Source organism: Vipera ursinii (assembly GCF_947247035.1).
Source record: "Vipera ursinii genome assembly, chromosome: 7".
Lineage (NCBI taxonomy): Eukaryota > Metazoa > Chordata > Lepidosauria > Squamata > Viperidae > Vipera > Vipera ursinii.
In genome coordinates this window covers 4679210-4700905 of record NC_139521.1, presented here as the reverse complement: position 1 = coordinate 4700905, position 21696 = coordinate 4679210, and the positions used below count along the sequence as shown (strand labels likewise).

The following is a 21696-nucleotide window of genomic DNA, read 5'->3' as shown; positions in this document are numbered from 1 at the left end:
TGCTGAAAAGCCTAATGCAGTTTCTCACCTAGTTACAAATTATTCTACGGGTATGTCTAGTCCAAGGGTAGGCAACCTTGGCTCTCTTATGACTCGTGGACTTCAATTCCCAGAATTCCTGAGCCAGCCATGCTGAGGGGAAAGGGGGAGGTTTCCAAGCTGAGCCATACCGGCTCAGGAATTCTGGGAGTTGAAGTCCACGAGTCACAAAGGGGCCATAGTTCCCCCATGCTGGCTCAGGAATTCTGGGAGTTGAAGTCCACGAGTCATAAAAAAGCCAAGCTTGCTTACCCCTGGTCTAGTCTAGCAAAGAGAAGGACTAGGGATGACGTGAGAGCAGTCTTCCAGTATGTCTATGGAGATTCTCCATCATCCAGGTCATGGTTGTCCCAAAGGTGGTTTTTCAGGAGGAAACTGGACTTTCTTTGTTTTTCTTTAAAGACATATCGCTTCTCATCCCAGAAGCCTTTTCAGCTCTGACTGGTTGGTGAGGAAATGGAAAGATTTATACTCCTTGCAGAGAGCTGGTCATTTGCATTCTTTTAGTGAGTCATTGAGGCCACTTGGAGACTTATCTGTGTCCTCAGGGTCACCTGAGAGGTGTAAATGGGTGGGCAGCCTACTTGGCTGCAGGACGTTTTCTGCCCTGGGTCCCTTCACTGTTGAAGACAGGTGCAGGATGTTGGGGATGTGTCTGTGTTGTCTGACTGCAGGAACCATTTGTGCTTCGGTCTGAGAGGCAGACAACACAGACTCATCCCCAACAGCCTGCACCTGTAGTGAAGGGACACAGGGCAGAAAACATCCTGCAGCCAAGAAGGCTTCATACCCATTTGCACCACTCAGATGACCCTGAGAACACAGGTAAACCTCCAAGTGGCATCAACGACTCTCTTAAAGAAGACAAATGACCAGCTGTCTGCAAGGAGTATAAATCCTTCCATTCCTCCACCCTCCAGTCAGAGCTGAAGAAGCTTCTAGGATGAGAAGTGAAACATCTTCAAAGAAAAACAAGAAAGTCCAGTTGCCTCCTGAAAAAAATCACCTTTGGGTCCATCTTCCAGTAGCTAAGGTGCTGTCTTAGAGAAGAAGGAGCTGACCTAGTCTCCAAAGCAGCTGAGGCCAGGACAAGAAGCGATAGATGGACGCTTATCAAGAAGAGATTCAACCTAGAAATAAGGAGAAATTTCCTGACAGTGAGAACTATTCACCAGTGGAATGGCTTGCCTGAAGAAGCCTTGGATGCACCACCACTGGAGGTTTCCAAGAAGAGATTTAGATGGCCACTTGTCCAGAATGGTATCGGGTCTCCACCTCAAGTAGGGGGTCAGACTAGAAGACCCCAAGTTCTCTTCCAGTTGTGATTCTGTACTTTATCCATTACTCTCTCTTTTTTTTTTCTCTCCCATGAATGCTATATCTTGGCTATAGATTTTTCATGGAAGCGAACGAACTGGGAGAAGCTGAACTATCCTGCAGTGTTACAGCCCCTCACAGTGTTCTTGAATGTCTCACCGTCACAGTGGTCAATGATTTGAGTCCCTTTGTTGTGAACGATGCCGAGGAACTGGTCAGCAACGTCATCTCCGCCGAGTGTTCGTCAGTTGACCAACTCAAAGCTTCTCCAATCAGCATCGCGATCCCATTTACGTCCCGTTACAGAGGAATGTACAAAGACGTCATGGTGAAAGTGACCGACATAAATTTCCAGTCTGTTTATTTAACTCCTACCTCTTTGGAAGGACATCAAGGCAGCCAGAAGGTTAGGGAACTCTTTAAACCGATATCATCCTTCAACCGTAGGGCAGAAGGAAAGTTAAATATGGGGTTTTCTCCTTTTGACTTCACGCAGGGGTCAGCTGCCGTGGTGAAAACCTGCCAGCTTGGTATCTTTGCGGTGGTTTCGTGCTTGAAGAAGGAAACATGGACCGTTCCGAGAAAAGGGATTCTGAGAAAGCTTCACATGGATCCCAGAATTTCATTTTGCTATCCATCGTCAACGTTCAGTTCTCGGGTGACGGTGGGCCTAAAGGTACGGTTGAAAAATAGTGGCCTGATGTCTTGGGCACGAGCACGTTGTTGTTGTTTTTTTCCACCCACCGTAATACATAAACACATTTTGACTGGAAGAGATTTAGGATAAAAAGACGGTAGCTAATAATTCACACCCAGGATGACTTCCTTCAGTGAAAGGGGAAAAAATATGTGGCCTCTTGTAAATAGAACGATCTACTTTAAGGTCACCCATTCAATCATTATCATCAGTACTTTTTCATTGGTAATATTGCCCTTTAATAGCAGATCTCTATACAATCCTTCCTTCCTTCTTATTCTTTTTCCTTCCTTCCTATTATTTTCTTCCTTCCTTTATATTCCTTCCTTCCTTTTCCTTCCTCCCTCCCTCCATTCCTTCCTTCCTTCCTTCCTTTTTCTTCCTTCCTTCCTTCCTTCCTATTCCTTCCTTCCTTCCTTCCTTCCTCCCTTCCTTCCTTCCTATTCCTTCCTATCTTCCTTCCTCCCTTCTTTCCTTCCTCCCACTCTCCCTCCCTTCCTTTTCCTTCCTTCCTTCCTTCCTTCCTTCCTTCCTTCCTTCCTTCCTTCCTTCCTTCCTTCCTTCTTTTTTCTTTTTCTTTCTTTCTTTTTCTTTCTTTCTTTCTTTCTTTCTTTCTTTCTTTCTTTCTTTCTTTCTTTCTTATCTATTATCTATCACCCATCTCTCTTGCCCATCACATTTATCCATCTGTCCAATTTTCAGGCCACCTGACGCCTTAACAGTTTTGGGAAGGTTGCAGATAAAAAGAAGAGAAGGCACAATCAAGAATCCTAACCATTTTTCCAAACAAGCTCCCCGTATGGGATGGGAAGTTATGCAGGATTTGCAGGATGAGGGACTCATTCTGCACTTTGAGGGATTCCAGCCACAGTTCAAAAAGGAATTTGAAAAGGGGTTTTAATAGACTGCTACTCATCTTTGTTTATAGTCCTGCAAATGCTTAAATAAGGTTTTTTACATGAAAAAACAGAGACTATTATTCAGTTCATCCCAGGGTGGCAGCAATAGCTTGTGAAAGAGATTAGGAACATCTTCATTGCAGAATGTCTGTTATTCGGTTTAGTTCCTGTATGAATTCTCTTTCTTCTCCTTTATGAGGTTATTTTTTTTAAAAAAAAGATATCTTGTCTCCCCTGTTGAAAAGGAATAGGTACTTCTGCATGCTATCCATGTTCCTTTAGAGTTTAGACCAACAGAGCAAGATACATTTTGGTTAAAGCCGAGATAATAATTACTCAGCGAAATGGAAGCTGTGGGTGCTCCAACACTGGAGGCTTTCAAGAAGAGACTAGATAGCCATCTGTTGGAATGGTATAGGGTCTCCTGCCTGAGCAGGGGGTTGGACTAGATGACCTCCAAGGACCCTTCCAGCTCCATTATTCTGTAATTTCAAAAGGACCATATTCTGCCACAGAGAACAGAACAGAATAGAATACAGGAATGAAGAACAGAACAGAACAGAACAGAGTAGAGTAGAGTAGAGTAGAGTAGAATAGAATTAGAATAGAATAGAATAGAATAGAATAGAATAGAATAGAATAGAATAGAATAGAATAGAATAGAATAGAATAGAATAGAATAGAATAGATATAGAACAGAACAAGAATAAGAATAGAATAGAATAGAATAATAATAGAATAGAATAGAATAGAATAGAACAGAACAAGAACAAGAACAAGAATAGAATAGAATAGAATAGAATAGAATAGAATAGAATAGAATAGAATAGAAGAATGAAGAATAGAATAGAAGAATAGAATAGAATAGAATAGAATAGAATAGAATAGAATAGAATAGAATAGAATAGAATAGAAGAATGAAGAATAGAATAGAAGAATAGAATAGAATAGAATAGAATAGAATAGAATAGAATAGAATAGAATAGAATAGAATAGAATAGAATAGAATAGAATAGAATAGAATAGAATAGAATAGAATTCTTTTATTGGCCAGGGGTGATTGGACAGAGAAGAAATTTGCTTAAGTTCTCAGTGTAGATGCAAACAACAAAGTAATAGATCAAAGATCATAAATCATAGTCACAATTATTAATCACAAAATACAAACAAGGGATAAATCATAAGATACCAATAGGAGAAGATAGTAGGAAAGAAGAGAAGGGGAGAGAAATGAGAAGATGAGAAGGATAATAGCAATGTGGCCTACTCAGTGCTTTTTTTGTAAAAGGAAAAGGTGCCGGAACTCACACATATCATACAACCCGCCTTGCCTACCCTACAAGGTTCCATCCAAAAAAGGTGCCGGAACTCCGTTCTGAGCGTTCTATGAGAAAAAAAGCCCTGGGCCTACTACATCTTTAGGCCTAAGACAGTACCGTGGGAATTAAGTGATCAGCAGAGTGATGGCACAAGGGAAAAATAAAAACTATCTTTCTAACTTCGATCCTGACCGGCTCAAGGTTGACTCAGCCTTCCATCCTTCAGAGGTTGGTAAAATGAGGACCCAGATTCTTTGGGGGGCAATATGCTGACTTTCTAAACCAGGGGTCTTCAAACGTGGCCCTTTTATGGCTTGTGGATTTAATGAAGATCAGATCTCTACAGGAACATCTCTACCTTACCTAATGAGAGAAATTGAATAAATGTTTCGTGTCCTTCTTCACTGCCCTTGATATTCATCTTGGCGCAAGGATTTAATTATGCTTCTGTTAACCAACTACCTTGGAAATTAAGTGGAAAGTCTTTTTTTTTCTTCCTCTAGGAGGTATGTCAGTGGGAGTTAGTGGAAAGTTCAAGAATTCTGCTCCATCCCCGTTGCAATTAGCAGCGCGATCGAATCGCTGTGTTCCTTAGAGGAATAACGGGCCTCACTGCATAGAGATTTAATTTTATTATTTTTGTGTATCGATGTGAGACACGTGACATGTGATCCCTCAGCCTACACGAACAAATATTCAGAACTACCTTGAATGAGAGATGAGCATGATAATCATGCCTGTAATAATATTATTTATATGCAGGTGCAACCAATTGATCAATCCACACTTTCCATGTTGAAAACGAAACATGATGAATTTCATCCAGTCATGTCAGCCAGCTCTCTGCTCCACCTGGAATATTCTTCATCGCTGCCATTCAACAGAGCTATCACTGTGGTTCTGCCTTGCCCTCCAAATCCAGAAAAAAGAAGAGAAGGTATTGAGACAGACACTGGAAGAGCAACAAGTGCTTCTGTCCCCAGAGTTACAAGCATTCATCATTTCCGGTGAGAAATAAGAAGGAACTCATCCTTGAAAATAATCTACCATTGTTCAGCAAATGTCTCAGGTAGACCCAGAATCCGTAACTTATTTGCAATTGTCTTCTCCTTCTCCTTCTCCTTCTCCTTCTCCTTCTCCTTCTCCTTCTCCTTCTCCTTCTCCTTCTCCTTCTCCTTCTCCTTCTCCTTCTCCTTCTCCTTCTCCTTCTCCTTCTCCTTCTCCTTCTTCTTCTTCTTCTTCTTCTTCTTCTTCTTCTTCTTCTTCTTCTTCTTCTTCTTCTTCTTCTTCTTCTCCTCCTCCTCCTCCTCCTCCTCCTCCTCCTCCTCCTCCTCCTCCTCCTTCTCCTTCTCCTTCTCCTTCTTCTTCCTTTTCTATTCAAATTTAATGATGCAGAGAAGGCAATGTTTCTAACATCTCAAGATGTTGAGGGGCTAGAACATGCACTGGAGCGCTGTTAAGAAAACATGGTTCTAGACCAGGGAAACAAAACATTGTATAAGTTAAGGAAATGAATGTGTTGTTTATGCATTGTCTCTTGGAAGGCAGAAATACAGTGGTTGTTTTTTTTTTTTTTTTAAAATGCATATTTATGCAAGCTTTCCACAATCTGATGTCCTGTGGGGTCCTTGGTGCACTCTGATCTTGGTATTTTCTTGCAGATGTTTCATTACCCAACTAGGTAACATTACCAGCACTAGAAGGGAGAAGGGTTTGCAGGGAGGAGGAGGAGGAGGAGGAGGAGGAGGAGGAGGAGGAGGAGCCAAAAGTTGAAGGAAGCTGATTTAAACATCTATATGCAGCCTTGGTGGAGCAGTGGGCTAATGCCTCCTTAAGTAACACCAGCTGCCTGCAATTAGTTCGGGTCCGACCAGGCTCAAGGTTGACTCAGCCTTCCATCCTTCCGAGGTAGGTAAAATGAGGACCCAGATTGTTGGGGGCAATTAAGCTGACTTTGTAATAATGCCGCTTGGGGGGAGGAAAGCCCTAATAAAAGCAGGCATATACATAGAATGAAGGCTATTGCTAAGCACATTGGTTTGTGCTTTAAATTGTAAGCCGCCCTGAGTCTTTGGAGAAGGGCGGGATATAAATGGGGTTAAAATAAAAATAAATTAAAATGAAATATATATCGACCTGCAGTCCATCAGGTATTGCCAACGTGAACATTAGCAACTGAAGTTCATTAAAAATCAATCAGAACTTCTCGGCAATCTTTCTGAGGCAAAGGGTTTTCGGGGAAGGGGGGGTTGCCTTTGTATAATTTTAATGAAAAATAGTAGCAACCTTTCAACCCCCCCCCCAGCATATCTGGTTTTATCTCTAATGAAAATTTAATTAAAATATACTTAAAAGAGCTTTGGCGTCCTATAATGCCATGCTGACTTTCTCTTTTAGTCTTTCTGGCTAGGACATTTTGAAAGAATGAAAACTGGGGCCATGCAAGAAATTTGTATTTGCTGCAGTTAAAGAAATACTAGTTTAGTAAGGATGTGAGGATCTACTTCAAAAGAAAAGTTGGTTTTGGACCAGAAAGTGAGAAGATGAGTAAAGAGGAAGAAACAGATAAGTATAGATAGCAATGGCCCTTAGACTTATATACCGCTTTACAGTGCTTTAAAGCCCTCTCTAAGCAATTTAGAGAGTCAGCATCTTGCCCCCAACAATCTGGCTCCTCATTTTATCAACCTTGGAAGGATGGAAGGCTGAGTCAGACTTGAGCAGGTCAGGATCGAACTCCTGGCAATAGGCAGTTACCCTGCAATACCACATTGCATAACCACTGCAGAATAGAATAGAATAGAATAGAATAGAATAGAATAGAATAGAATAGAATAGAATAGAATAGAATAGAATAGAATAGAATAGAATAGAATAGAATAGAATAGAATAGAATAGAATAGAATAGAATAGAATAGAAATACAGAATAGAATAGAGTAGAGTAGAATAGAATAGAATAGAATAGAATAGAATAGAATAGAATAGAATAGAATAGAATAGAATAGAATAGAAGGAATATAGAACAGAACAGAACGGAACGGAACGGAACAGAACAGAACAGAACAGAACAGAACAGAACAGAACAGAACAGAACAGAACAGAATAGAATAGAATAGAATAGAATAGAATAGAATAGAATAGAATAGAATAGAATAGATATTGGGGAAAAAGAATAAGAATAGAACAGAACAGAACAGAACAGAACAGAACAGAACAGAACAGAACAGAACAGAACAGAACAGAACAGAACAGAATAGAATAGAATAGAATAGAATAGAATAGAATAGAATAGAATAGAATAGAATAGAATAGGGAGTGAGGTGAGGTGGAGTGGAATGGATTGGAATATGGAATAGAATAGAATAGAATAGAATAGAATAGAATAGAATAGAATAGAATAGAATAGAATAGAATAGAATAGAATAGAATAGAATAGAATAGAATAGAATGGAATGGAATGGAATGGAATGGAATGGAATGGAATGGAATGGAATGGAATGGCAAGGCATGGCATGGCATGGCATGGCATGGCATAGAATAGAATAGAATAGAATAGAATAGAATAGAATAGAATAGAATAGAATAGAATAGAATAGAATAGAATAGAATAGAATTAGCACTTAGATTTATTTACTGCTTCAAAGTGTCAGCATTTTGCCCCCAACAATCTGGGTCCTCATTTTACTGACCTTGGAAGGATGGAAGGCTGAGTCAACCTTGAAGCAGGTCAGAATCGAACTCCCGGAGTGAGCAGTGAGTTAGCCTGCAATACTCCATTCTAACCACTGCGCCACCACAGATAGAGGTATATTCCTTGCCATACCCTTGTGATTTTTTTCCCCCCAGAGGTCTGAGTGCCTCCTCCCGAAAACACAGGGAGAACCTCAAGGAGCCACTGAAAGTGCTGGGCTACCTAAACAGCGAAGAAGGCTGGGTTCCCCTGGATGACATCACCGTGCGGAATGCGAGAAATGGTCTTGTGTCCTTTGACTTAGATCAACCCTTAGAGAGGTGAGATGACACCAAACGTGTAGATGAATGGGGTGTCCCTCTGTACTAAGCATGAAATTCCAAAATATCAAACAGGTTGATTGCGAAAGTTGCTATAATAGCGTGACATTTATTAACCCTCTTCCAGATCTTTAAGTAGGAGCAGAGAGAGAGAGAGAGCGCGAAGATTGTTCCATCCGTTTGCACCTTTTGAATCAGGATTTGCAACGGCTCACCTTAGTTGCACAACATACATCCCATGATTCTTTCTAAATTAGAATTTGGTGTGTCTGGGTGCCAACATTTAACTTACCAATGCATATTAAGTTCCTTCCTCTCTACCACGTTTTTCTAGCCAATGACAAAAGGTACCCCATGTTCTAAAATAAACTGAATCTTCTTTCCCTTTCATTTTCAATGTCAATCTATCCATTTCTGCACAATCTAGAATTTTTTTGGATTAACCCTTCCTCCGTTGGCAACTCTTCATTTTTCCAATGTTGAGCAAACACAATTCTTGCTGCAGTTAATATATGTAAAATTAAATATATACACTCGTTCTCATAATTTCCTACAATTATGCCTAACAAAAATAATCCTGGCTTAAAATCTATACCTTTTTTAATCATTTTCTCTAACCATGTATGTATTCTTAACCAGAATCTTTTGGCTTTAGAGCATGTCCGCCTAGGTTGGTAATAGGTGCCGGGTTTTTGTTTACATTTCCAACAATTGCTTGATATATTTTTTTAAAAAAATTTGCTAACCTCACCGGTGTTAAATGTCATCTCTAAAACATTTTATATAAATTTTCTTTGTACGCTACCGTTTTTGTTACTTTAGAATTTCTTTCCCACTTAAGAACCTTTATAAATATATGCTAAGTTTTAAGATGGAAGAGGAACAAGTTAAAGAAACAATGATAACACGAACAAAGAATTTTGGACCTAACATAGAACTAGAAAACTGGCAAAGCCTTTGACGCTGCATTTAGCTTTTGAAAGACGAACATGGACGAGGGCAGACATGACATTGGGTTTGCTTATAAATTCCATCAAATTGAATCAGTTAATTGTCCTCCATTTACACTTACTGCTTTTCCTTGTATCCTACCGAAAGTTACAACTTGGCAAAATAGTTTGGAAGTTGGCTAGTGGACATAAGACCACGGGTTGGAGGCCCCTGATTTAGAAGATATGAAACTCCTAAACGGTTCCCAAGTGGGGACAGACATCTCAAGTTAAACCCCTTTTAGAGCAGTTTTCCTGAAGCCACCTGGCAGCTTTAAAAAAAATATTACAAAAGATAATAAAGCAAGAAATTTTGCAGCAACCTTCAAGAGGGCAGCTTTAATTGACGTCCTGGGCATTCTCGGTGAAAGTCAAATTTCTGCTTTTTTTTTTAATTTTCTCTTTTTTGTGATTTACCTCTGCAGACGTGACTCTCCTATTCCAAGAGTTAAGCAGCTTTATAATGATATTCTTCACTTTTGGTCAAGAGAATCAGATTTAAGATGGTAGAACCATTGAGTTCAAAATGATCGCAATATACCAATTACAGCACTCTTGAGTGGTGGCTATTCAGTCTATTCTTAAAGCCTTCAGACATTGGCAACCCATGCCTGAAAAATCTTACTTCCTTATTGAAAGAAGCAAAAGCCAACCCTTTTATAATTTAACTACCATAGCTTTGCGCATGTGTTGGATTCTACACCATCTTACCATCTACAATGTTCTCTACAGTTTACTTAGGATACAAGTATCTGAGGTGTACCTAATAATAATAATAATAATAATAATAATAATAATAATAATAATAATAATAATAATAATAATAATAATAATAATAATTTTATTTGTATACCGCCCTTCTCCCGAAGGACTCAGGGCGGTGAACAGGGCAATAAATACTAAAATAAAAAAAGTACAAAAATTAAGAGAAGATTAAACAAAGTGCCCAATGCCTTACAACAATAAGTTAGAATACATTTAAAAGCAATAATAAAACCCAAACCCATCAGGCCAGGCCGGCTTGTTCAAATTCAACAATACCTTTACAAGTATTTTTGGACAGGTTTGTAGGAATCCCGAAGCAAAGGTGGGGTTAGGGATAATTAAAAGATTTAATTTTAAAAGGTTCTTGAGAATGGAAAATGTTACCCAACTGTAGACAAACATTATTTTCAGAATCAGAATTTTCGCAACTGCCCTTCCCCTAGATTTCTCACACCCCTGTCAAGGAATGTAGTACTGGTGGGGGGGGGGGGGGGGAAATCAAGCAATGTTCATATCTGAGCCACAAAATTCAATAGATGTCTTTTCTTCTGAAAAGATAATTAAAAAATTAAAGAAATCACTATTTCCAACCTTTACTCATACTTAAAAATAGCACGATTGCTCTAATGTTAATGATGATGATGATGATGATGATGATGATAAAGTTGGAAGGTACCTTGGAGGTCATCTAGTCCAACCCTTTAGTCTTCATCTTTTTTTTATTATTTTATAACATGAAATAAAAAAAAACACAAAAGAAAATAGTAGGAAAATAAGGAGAAGGGAAGGTAAAAATGAAGGGAAAGTGTGGGGGGGAGTAAGAAAAGGCGTTGACTTGCAACTAACTCCCTTTGGTGCAGTAGATTAAGATAACAGCATCAGACCTCAACTTTTTACTTTTACATAGTAATATAAACTAGCCATTTATATAACAACAAACCCATCAAATCGGTAAAATCCAAAATCAAAGTTTCCGGTTTCCCCCCCCCCCCACCTCAATCACAAAGTCCAGAAGTGGTTTCCAAGTAGAAACAAAAGCAATTGTGTGGTTTTTTGAGTTTTTTCCGTTTTTGCGCGCAAAGTAAACTTGCCGCCGTCAAGATTACTTTATGCACAAAAACATAACATCAAGGTCCCAAGTCTTTGTCCATTCAACCCAAAAGTCAAAGTTCTTATCTTTATATTCCCTTTGAGGATCTTCTGTATTAAGATGTGAATCCTGCTCCTCCATTTCTTCGCTTCCTGACATCTAGTCTTCCTCTTTCTGTAGATTTATTATCGTTCGCTTGTCCTCCACTATGGACAACGTACAACTCGTTCAGTTTATTCGGAATCTGGAAAGCGCCATCCACAACATGCTGGTGAGGGTGGTCCTACACCAGAATAAAGAAGACCCTTACAAGATCATGGTCTCACTGGTTCCCTCAAAGGAATTAAACATGGAGCTGCAATGTCTAGAAGAGGAGGGATATTGTGGCCCTCCAGAGCCTTCGAAGCCATTTAAAATGAGAGAAGGAGAGCAGATGTACTTTAGATTCAGTGGAAATATTTTTGCTTCAGGTAAATCAATTTCAATTCCAACAACGTTGGAAGCTGTTGGGCATGCTGTTTCGACTTTACAAATGAGACTTTCAAAGATATGTATGTGTGTGTGTGTGTGTGTGTGTGTGTGTGTGTGTGTTTTGAGTGTTTTTTTAATGCACCCTGTTGACCCAAATATGGGGAGAAGGAATCTTTTGCCAGTATGTATATGTATATGTGGAGGGACGCGGTGGCTCAGTGGGTTAGGACGCTGAGCTTGTCGATCAGAAGGTCGGCAGTTTGGCAGGTCGAATCCCGAGTGCCACGTAACAGAGTGAGCGCCTGTTAGTCGTCCCAGCTTCTGCCAACCTAGCAGTTCGAAAGCACGCAATAATGCAAGTAGAAAAATAGGGACCACTACGGTGGGAAGGTAACAGCATTCCATGCGCCTTTGGCGTCTAGTCATGCCGACCACATGACCACGGAGACGTCCTTGGAGAAGCGCTGGCTCTTCGGCTTTGAAACGGAGATGAGCACCGGCCCCTAGAGTCGGAAACGACTAGCACGCATGTGCGGGGGAACCTTTACCTTTTACCTTTTATATGCATATGTATATATTTGCCTTCTTGACGGAGGTATTTTGTGTATTAGCTGCTTCTTCAGTTGTTTCTTACAATAGGTGCCCCGTTGTTTTGTGAATTCAATGGATTTATGGGTTTTACGATTGATGGCTCCTGATACGTTTAGGATCTTAATCAGTTCTAGCCCTAAAGTCCCGTTCAGACATGCAGTTTGCACTGACAGGAACGAATCGTCACAGTATCTCCTCCCCAACCCAAAAAAAGATGCAGGTTAGATGTTTCTGTGCTTCCGAAATATATGTGTGAGGCATTTGTCTGAAGAATGAGTAAACCATCCAGTTCCGTCTTCCACTTTCTTGTTTCTTATCACTTCACTCTGTACTAAGCATGAAATTCCAAAATATCAAACAGGTTGATTGTGAAAGTTGCTATAATAGCATGACATTTATTAATCCTCTTCCAGATCTTTAACTAGGAGCAGAGAGAGCGCAGATTGTTCCATCCGTTTTCACCTTTTGAATCAGGATTTGCAACGGCTCACCTTAGTTGCACAACACACATCCCATGATTCTTTCTAAATTAGAATTTGGTGTGTCTGGGTGCCAACATTTAAATTACCAATACATATTAAGTTCCTTTCTCTCTACCTCGTTTTTCTAGCCAATGACAAAAGGTATCCCATGTTCTAAAATAAACTGAATCTTCTTTCCCTTTCATTTTCAATGTCAATCTATCCATTTCTGCACAATCTAGAATTTTTTTTTTGGATTCACCCTTCCTCCGTTGGCAACTCTTCATTTTTCCTTCACCACTGAGGCTTCAGAATGAACCCAAAAACAGAAGAAACATAAATGCACACATCCTGCTGGGTTCTGATTTAAATCTCTAGGGCCGGTCCCAAAAGTTCCACAGTTTTGAAAGACGGAGGAGGTCCACTGTCAGTGAACACAAGAACCTTGAAGAACAGGCCACCGAGACAATCCCTTACCCCACCCCATCCCCATACCTTTGTTCTATATTTTGATTTCTTCTGATTGGATTTATAACCCTTTTTTTTTCCTCTTCAACCTGAAAGGGAGGGAGAAGACAATGAAGGCTTGCTGACAATTAGAAGGAATCAAAGACAAATCAAATCCATGCAAGCCGCCATCAAAACACGGTCCAGTCATTGCCAACACAAAATGCAATCAGCCTGTAACAAAAAATGCCAGCTCTACCCTCCATCTGATGGGTGAACAGGCCTGGTGCTAGATAAACCACATTCATCAGAAAATGACATTTCTTTAGAGAGAGAGAGAGGCCTAACCGTTTTTTTCCTCACAGCCCGGCTGCATTATTTTCGGCTTATCTGTTTTTGCCACATGTCGAAAGATGATATTGGAATAATAACCTTTTTCCTGCTTGTTTTGAAGGGGGTGATGGTGGTGGTCCAATGACTTGACAAGATACCGCTCTTCGCCCAAGATCTAAATTCCAAAAAAAAAAGAGGAGGTAGCTTTGATGCAAGCTTGAAAAGTCTTTGCCCACCGAATATCATTGAAAGGAGTTATTTACACCTTCAAGTGGATCAGCAGATTGCACATGCTGATTGCCTAGGCCAGTGATGGCCATCCTTTTAGAGACCGAGTGCCCAAACTGCAACCCAAAACCCACTGATGTATCGTCGGGTGCCGGGTGGGCGTGGCCCATTGGGTGCGTGTGGCCAATTGGGTGGGCGTGGCTGTGATGGTAATGGCAGACTGGGTGGGACTAAAAAGTTCAATCAATCAATTCCATCTTTGCGAGATCTTTTTTTTTCCTGCGAGAAGTTGGAATTGATTGATTGATTGAACCTTTTTTTTTTTGCACATGGCAACGGAGGCCTAGAGAGAAAAAGTTTTATAAAACCCAGCTGAAGGCCTAGGACTGGGGCGACGGCGCGCGTGCCCACAGAGAGGGCTCCGCGTGCCACCTGTGGCACCCGTGCCATAGGTTCGCCAGCACGGGCCTAGATGGTAGGTGTATGTATGCACTGGCCCTAAGAACACAGGGATCAAATAATGCTCCATTTTGAGGGCTGGTCAGTAAGAAGCACAGGAAGTACCAGATCGCCGCCTCAGGAGACAATCTATCCCATTATTCCTGGTGCTGGTGTTTAATATCAACTAGAACAGAATAGAATAGCACAGTAGGAAGAGACCTTGGAGGTCTTCTAGTCCAGCCCCCTGCTCAAGCAGGAGAACCTATACTGTCACAGACAGGTGAATGTCCAGTCTCTTCTTAAAAACCTCCAGTGATGGAGCGCCCACAACTTCTGAAGGCAAGCCATTCCACTGATTAATTGTTCTGTCTGGAAATTTCTCCTTGGTTCTAGCTTGGTTCTCTCCGTCTGTTACTCCTTGTCCTACCATCGGTGTTTTGGAGAATAGGTCAACCCCCTCTTCTCTGTCATCCCTCAAATATTGTAAGACTTATGTCCTGTCACCCCTAGTCCTTTCCTTCGTTGGACTAGTTCCCACAACGGTTCATTGTATGTTTTAGCCTCCAGTCCCCTAATCATTTTAATTGAATAGAGTAGAATAACAGAGTTGGAAGGGACCTTGGAGGTCTTCTAGTCCAACCCCCTGCTCAGGCAGGAAACCCTATACCATTTCAGACAAATGGCTGTCCATTCTCTTCTTAAAAACGTCCAGTGTTGGAGCATTCACCACCTCTGGAGGCAGGTTGTTCCACTGGTTAATTGTTCTAACTGTCAGAAAGTTTCTCCTTAGTTCTACATTAGATCTCTCCACGATTACCAGCATGAGTTGAACTGGTCAGAGCAGGATTTTTTTTTCCCCCCCAACAGCCCAGACTGAAAATTGTGGTTTGGAGATGACCTGAAGAACAAGATGTCTGTGGAACTCCTCAGTCATCCAGGTCCTGGTTGTCCCAAAGGTGCTTTTTCAGGAGGCAACTGGACTTTCTTGTTTTTCTTTGAAGACGTTTCGCTTCTCAACCCTGAAGCTTCTTCAGCTCTGACTGGATGGTGGGGAATGGAAGGAAGTTTTAATTGGGGTTTTATATTTTTTTCAGGGATTTAGTTTAATCTTTTTTAATTGCTCTTAATTTTTGTATTGATGTTTTATATACCCTGTAAACCACCCTGAGTCCTACGGGAAAGGGCGGTATATAAATTCAATAAATTAAATTAAGAAATTAAATTTAAATTCCTTGCAGACAGCTGGTCATTTGTGTTCTTTTAGACACTCGTTGAGGTGACCCTGAGGACAAAGATAAACCTCCAAGGGGCCTCAGTGTCTCTCTAAAAGAAGGCAAATGACCAGCGGTCTGCAAGGAGTATAAATCCTTCCGTTCCCCACCACTCAGTCAGAGCTGAAGAAGCTTCTGGGATGAGAAGCGAAACGTCTTCAAAGGAAAAACAAGAAAGTCCAGTTGCCTCTTGAAAAAGCCTCTTTGGGACAACTGAGGACACAGATAAACCTCCAAGTGGCCTCAACGTCTCTTTTAAAAGAATGCAAATGACCAGCTCTCTGCAAGGAGTATAAATCCTTCCATTCCCCACCATTCAGTCAGAAGCTGAAGAAGCTTCTGGGATGAGAAGTGAAATATCTTCATAGAAAGAGCAGAAACTCCATTTTGCCTCTTGCAAAAGCACCTTTGGGACTTAAGAACAAGAGTTTGTCCTCGGTTAAATGTGACAGTGTCATGTTTTAATTACAGAGGTAATGAAATTCAGCCATACTTCAGGGAGCTTCGTGTATCATAACTCATAATGCTCATTGTTTACTCAAGGAAAAGGCACTGAGGTTACACACAGAGGCAAACAAACCTGTTTTATGAAAAGAGTGGTAAACAACAGAGATGCTCCCATTGAATCAAACTCAGTCTGGATCCATGATAATGGTTTAGATTGCCAAAGCTTGCATCCAAACTGTCCATTTAAATTACAGCATCTTTCCAAATTAAGGTGTCTGAATTTAGTCGATCCTGTCTGGATGATCAGTTCAATTTTAGGGATGTAGGAGCAGACCTTTTCTATGGTTTTTTTTTTAAAAAAAACAATTCAGTTGTTACATTGAGTTGGAAGCAACTGTTTCGCTCTCACAATCCAGTCTAAATCAACCATCTGTTTTGGAGACTCAAACCAAGAAGGAAGGTTTGTGCAAAATTAAATCAACCCGATCGGTTAAAGCATTTGATATTTTTGTTTGTTTCTTTTTTTAAAAAAAAAAAAAGTTGAGTCGTAGCTTAATATTTGTGTTGCCCCTGTGCAGATGATGGGAACACCTATGGAAAAAATTACAGGCTTGCTTTTCATGCTCAGAGAAAGCCAAGACTTACCCTTTGGGTCAAGGAAGTAGATGAATTTGGAAACTACAGTTCACCCCATTATAAAGGAATCGCCTTATTTTACAAAGTGACAAAGGACACTGTCCTTAGCGACGTAGAACCTCTTCTGCTAGAAGACCACGAACAAGATTCCTTCCTGTGCAAACTGGCGCTAACTTTGCCAAAGGTGAGCTGTTTCATAACATGTCGTTGTTATATCTTTTTGGCTTTTTGGTACTGCCCATGGGGTTTTCATGGCAAAGATACTGGAGTGGGTTGCCATTTCCTTCTCCAGTGGATCACATTTCTCTACAATGACCTGTCCGTCTTGGGTGGCCCTGCACGGCATAGCTCATATTCATTGAGTTACGCCAGCCCCTTTGCCTCGACAAGGCAATAATCCGTAAAGGGGTTCATAACATGAGGATGTTATAATCCGTAGCAATATTTCCTAGTTGCATCCCAAAAGGTCCCTTTGTTCTCCATGAGAGGACTCAGGAAAAAATGGATTTTTTCATTGTCTTACCTATTGTATTATTATTTCTTACCAGTCTGCCCATCCAAACACACTTTGTACTCAGTTTCTCCCTGATATCAGAGTCTCTCTTCCATCAAATTATTGGGTTGGACTAGAAAACTGGAAGAATCCCAACAGATTGCAAAGAACTGTAGTAGATTAAAGAAGAATCAAACCCTTAGGTGTTCCCCTGCCAGGTTTGCTGGTAATCCCAGCAGAAGAATAGCAATAGCACTTAGACTTATATACCACTTATATACTTTACAGCCCTCTCTAAGCAGTTTACAATGTCAGCATTTTGCTCCCCAACAATCTGGGTCCTCTTTTTCCCAACCTAGGAAGGATGGAAGGCTGAGTCAACCTTGAGCCGGTGAGAATCGAACTGCCGACAGCCAGCATTCGGTAGAGATACTTGCAGTGCTGCATTCTAACCACTGCACCCCCAGAATAACAAGTTGGAAGGGATCTTGGAGGTCTTTTAGTCCAACCACCTGCTGCTCAGGCAGGAAACCCTAGGCCAGGGGTAGGCAACCTTGGCCCTTTTATGCCTCGCGGACTTCAACTCCCAGAATTCCTGAGCCAGCTTGGCTCAGCTTGGAAACCTCTCCCTTTCCCCTCAGCATGGCTGGTTCAGGAATTCTGGGAGTTGAAGTCCACAAGTCATAAAGCGTCCTAGGCCTAGGCCAGGGGTAGGCAACCTTGGCTCTTTTATGACTCGCGGACTTCAACTCCCAGAATTCCTGAGCCAGCTTGGCTCAGCTTGGAAAACTCTCCCTTTCCCCTCAGCATGGCTGGCTCAGGAATTCTGGGAGTTGAAGTCCACGAGTCATAAAGGAGCCATAGTTTCCCCCATGCTGGCTCAGGAATTCTGGGAGTTGAAGTCCACGAGTCATAAAGGAGCCATAGTTCCCCCCATGCTGGCTCAGGAATTCTGGGAGTTGAAGTCCACGAGTCACAAAGGAGCCATAGTTCCCCCATGCTGGCTCAGGAATTCTGGGAGTTGAAGTCCACGAGTCATAAAGGAGCCATAGTTTCCCCCATGCTGGCTCAGGAATTCTGGGAGTTGAAGTCCACGAGTCATAAAGGAGACATAGTTCCCCCATGCTGGCTCAGGAATTCTGGGAGTTGAAGTCCATGAGTCATAAAAGAGCCAGGTTTGCCTACCCCAGCCCTAGACTATTTCAGGCAAATGGTTGTCTAATGTCTTCTTAAGATAAAGAGAAAGAGAAACAGAAAAAGAGAAAGAGGTCTGTTCCTCCTTTTCCTTTTCTGTCCCCCCAACATGGTCTAGTTGAAAGTCAGGGAGAAGATACTACCAGTAAGTAACTCTCCCTTGATATCTCAAGGGGACGAGACCAATTGGATGAGCCTCTTAGCTCTCTACCTGTGGAGTAACTTGTTTTTCCCTTTACGTCATTTAGGAAAGTGGTGAAAGCAGTTCTTTCTCATGGCGTTTTTCTAACGCAGGGGTCTCCAAGCCTGGCAACTTCAAGACTCATGGACTTCAACTCCCAGAATTTCCCCGGCCAGTTGAGGAATGGCTTAGGAATTCTGGGAATTGAGGTCTAACGTCTTAAGGTGGTCAAGTCTGGAGAACCCTGTTCTAATGGATAGTCCTCAGCTGTCAATAGTGGAACAGCTTATGAATGGGGGAGAAATTGACTGGTTGTACTTCAAATTGTACTTCGAGGTGTCTAGAAAATTGCCTGCCATCCCATTTGTACCCATCAGAGGTTTGCTGCAATTAATACATTGCACACATTTATTTACAAAAATTAAACACAAAAATAAAAAGGCCGACTGCAACAGATCAGGGAAGTAGTGTCTTCACATACCACACTTAAAGCGTGCACCAGGTTAACCTATTTTTCTGGCTTCGTACAAGGAACTGACAAATCAATTAACCAAAGAAGCTGGAGCCAGACCATACATTCTCATTTGTAAGAAACCAGGCTCCCCCAAATTGCACCACACACAACCAGTTTATAACCAGGAGGAAAATCTATGGACCAGTGGCACCTGCATATGGGCGAGCTCCTTGCACAGCTCCCCTAATTCAATCACGCACATTTAAAATCCCAAATTATGTTGTGAGTTGGGAAGAAAAAAACCCCAGAACTCTTCAATTTAGCCTGCAAACCTCTGGCTTCGAATCCGTTTTGTTGGGAAGCTCAGACTGTTACTTATACTTTGAAAAGTTTTTGTGTAGATAAGAGGATTTCCGTATCATGTAATTAAATGGCACAGACACAAACAGACACACAGAAGGATTTCTACCTTCATCCATTTCATACAAGTTTGGGAACATGGTAGAATCCCATTGATTCTCTTTGCAAAGCCCTCTGTCGAAGGAAAAGTCTTCATCAGGGTCCAGTCCAAGCTGGGAACAATCAAAACGGAGACTGCTTTAGAAAGAAGGTTGTAGTTTATTGAAGAGGAGAGGCAGACAGAAAGATGGCTCTGGGGAAAAAGTGACCACATGTAGTAGGGAGTGGTGGGTTTTTATACCTTCTTGGGCTTTTGTTTGGAGTTGTTCCTGTGTCATGAACTTTGACCTGAGTCTGAGTGTGCCTTTCTGGTATTCTGATGGTGGTGGGTTAATCCTATTATGTCCCAAAGGTCATATCCTGCTTCCCTGGGGCTGTGGCTGATGAGTGTTGGATTTTTTTGGTGTGAAGGATTGTTGATTCTAGGGATCTTTGTCTTTCTAATCCCATCAGCTTCCTGACTCCAATCTTTTTGACAAGATCATCACATCTGAATTTCTGCAGACCTGGTTTCTGTTTGGGGCATTCAATCATTGGGGTGGTTGGTTTCTGCCTTTAAAATCCTTTGGGGATATTTATTCTGCCTTTTTAATATTTCCCAAAATATTTCTTTTTCTGGATTGTCCCCACATCTCTTTGCGCTTCACTTAATAACGTACCGGTAACCCCGGCAATATTTCTTTTTCTGCTCGTATCTTCCACCTTAACAGAAGGAAAAACTGATCAGCCGCCCTCAAAGCACAAAAAGAATCTCAACAGATATATCAGGTAAGGTTTGATATCACCCAAATGGCATCCAGCTCAACCCTCTACATTTAAGAGCCTCACAACATGAGGTTTGGGGAGTTCCAATAAAGGAGAATATTTGTAGTTCAGGGTTGAACTGTGGGGTCCTTGGTGCTTTCTGAGCTTGGTGTTTTTCTTGCAGATGTTTCATGACCCAAACTAGACAACATCATCAGTGCTAGTAGGGAGAGGGGTTTGTGGGGGAGGAGGAGGAGGAGGAGGAGGAGGAGGAGGAGGAGGAGGAGGAGGAGGAGGAGGAGAAGGAGGAAAGGACTGTGGGGTCCTTGGTGCTCTCTGAGCTTGGTGGTTTTCTTGCAGACGTTTCATGACCCAAACTAGACAACATCATCAGTACTAGTAAGGAGAGGGGTGAAACGTCTTCAAAGAAAAACAAGGAAGTCCTGAAAAAGCACCTTTGGGACAACCCTGACCTGGATGACTCTCCATAGCCATATGACAATATAACAAAATCCATGTCACGTACCCCTTGGTGTTCAGTGCTGTCCTTTTTTTTAATTGCATGCAATTCCATCTCTTTATAAATATTTTGACCAGCAGAGGTCATGTGGGACGACCTGCTCTACTGGCTGTCGGAAGAGCTGTCGGAAGAGAACGCCAATTCTCTTGCACAATACCTGCCTCTCCACCGCAGCACTCTTCAGTTCATTAAACTCAAGTGTCCTGAGAACCTCACCGAGCAGATCTACGAGCTTCTGTGCTTCTGGAGACGGAGCCTTCCAAGGTCTGCCGACAAACTCAAGCTTCTCTCTCGCTACCTCTGCAAAATGGGCCGGAATGATCTGGCTCAACAACTCCAATTCAAGTGGGCAAACCAAAGCGTCACGAAGAAAATTCATCGTTAAGGGTGCTGTTGTGGGGCTGGATTGAAGTAAAGGTCACGTTCTCCATAGGAGCGGGGGGGGGAGAAGAAGGTTATCTTGAACAATCTTACTAAGTGGATTTGGGAGTGGAGGGACAAGTTCAATGGAAGCTCTTTTCAAAAGGTTAATCAGCTTGTGGAGATTGTTAGTGTAGCTTTGTGATAAAGTAGAATTAGTGGTGAATATCTGTAGCTCAGCTGTAGGATGAGGGTGAAGGTTTGTTCTCCAACCCACAAGCTCAGAGAAGGAACCTTCACCTTTAAGTAGAATTAACTTATTGGGTTGTGTTTCCTGTCCGATCTACCTGAGAACTTAGAGCAGATCCCCTTTGGCCCTCTTGTTCCACCCATTAGGCAACTGTGGGCTCTGCTCTCTCTTATCTGATCTTTCCCTAGGTGTCATCTCTTTGTCAGGTCTTCCTAGTCATTTCCACGTCTTCTTGTCAAAGTTATTTAAGTAGCATGGGCTTACGGAAGATGTTGTTTCCTGGACTCGGTTAAGCACATGTCACTAAGTCCATTGTCCCATCCTTGTGTCAAGTTTCAAAGCACGGTTTTGCTGATGCGACAAATTCTCAGCTTGCCAATGAACTTGGAGGGAGGGGAAGGGATTGGAATGCAGTCTTCAAAGATTAAGAAGTCGGACCATGAGACTCAAGGACATTACATCAGGTGTCTGGCTAGACCCAGAGACACTTTCTCATAACAATATTTTTCTACTTGATTGGGCAATGTGACCTAACCAAGAGGGAGGAAGGGAGAATTCTATACTTTTATTATAGGGGTTTGGGCTGCC

General features: G+C 41.7%; 1 protein-coding gene across 1 annotated transcript; it reads left to right on the top strand.

The window, feature by feature from the left end:
* Nucleotides 1-1519: 1519 nt before the first annotated feature.
* On the top strand, nucleotides 1520-20883 carry DTHD1 (death domain containing 1; the record flags this gene model as incomplete). Its single annotated transcript, XM_083368062.1, has 8 exons — nucleotides 1520-1762; nucleotides 1853-2032; nucleotides 5034-5278; nucleotides 8119-8283; nucleotides 11308-11597; nucleotides 16396-16637; nucleotides 19945-20002; nucleotides 20579-20883. Coding segments are annotated over 8 exons (1728 nt in total), but the record flags the coding sequence as incomplete, so codon positions are not given.
* Between the last annotated feature and the right edge of the window lie 813 nt (nucleotides 20884-21696).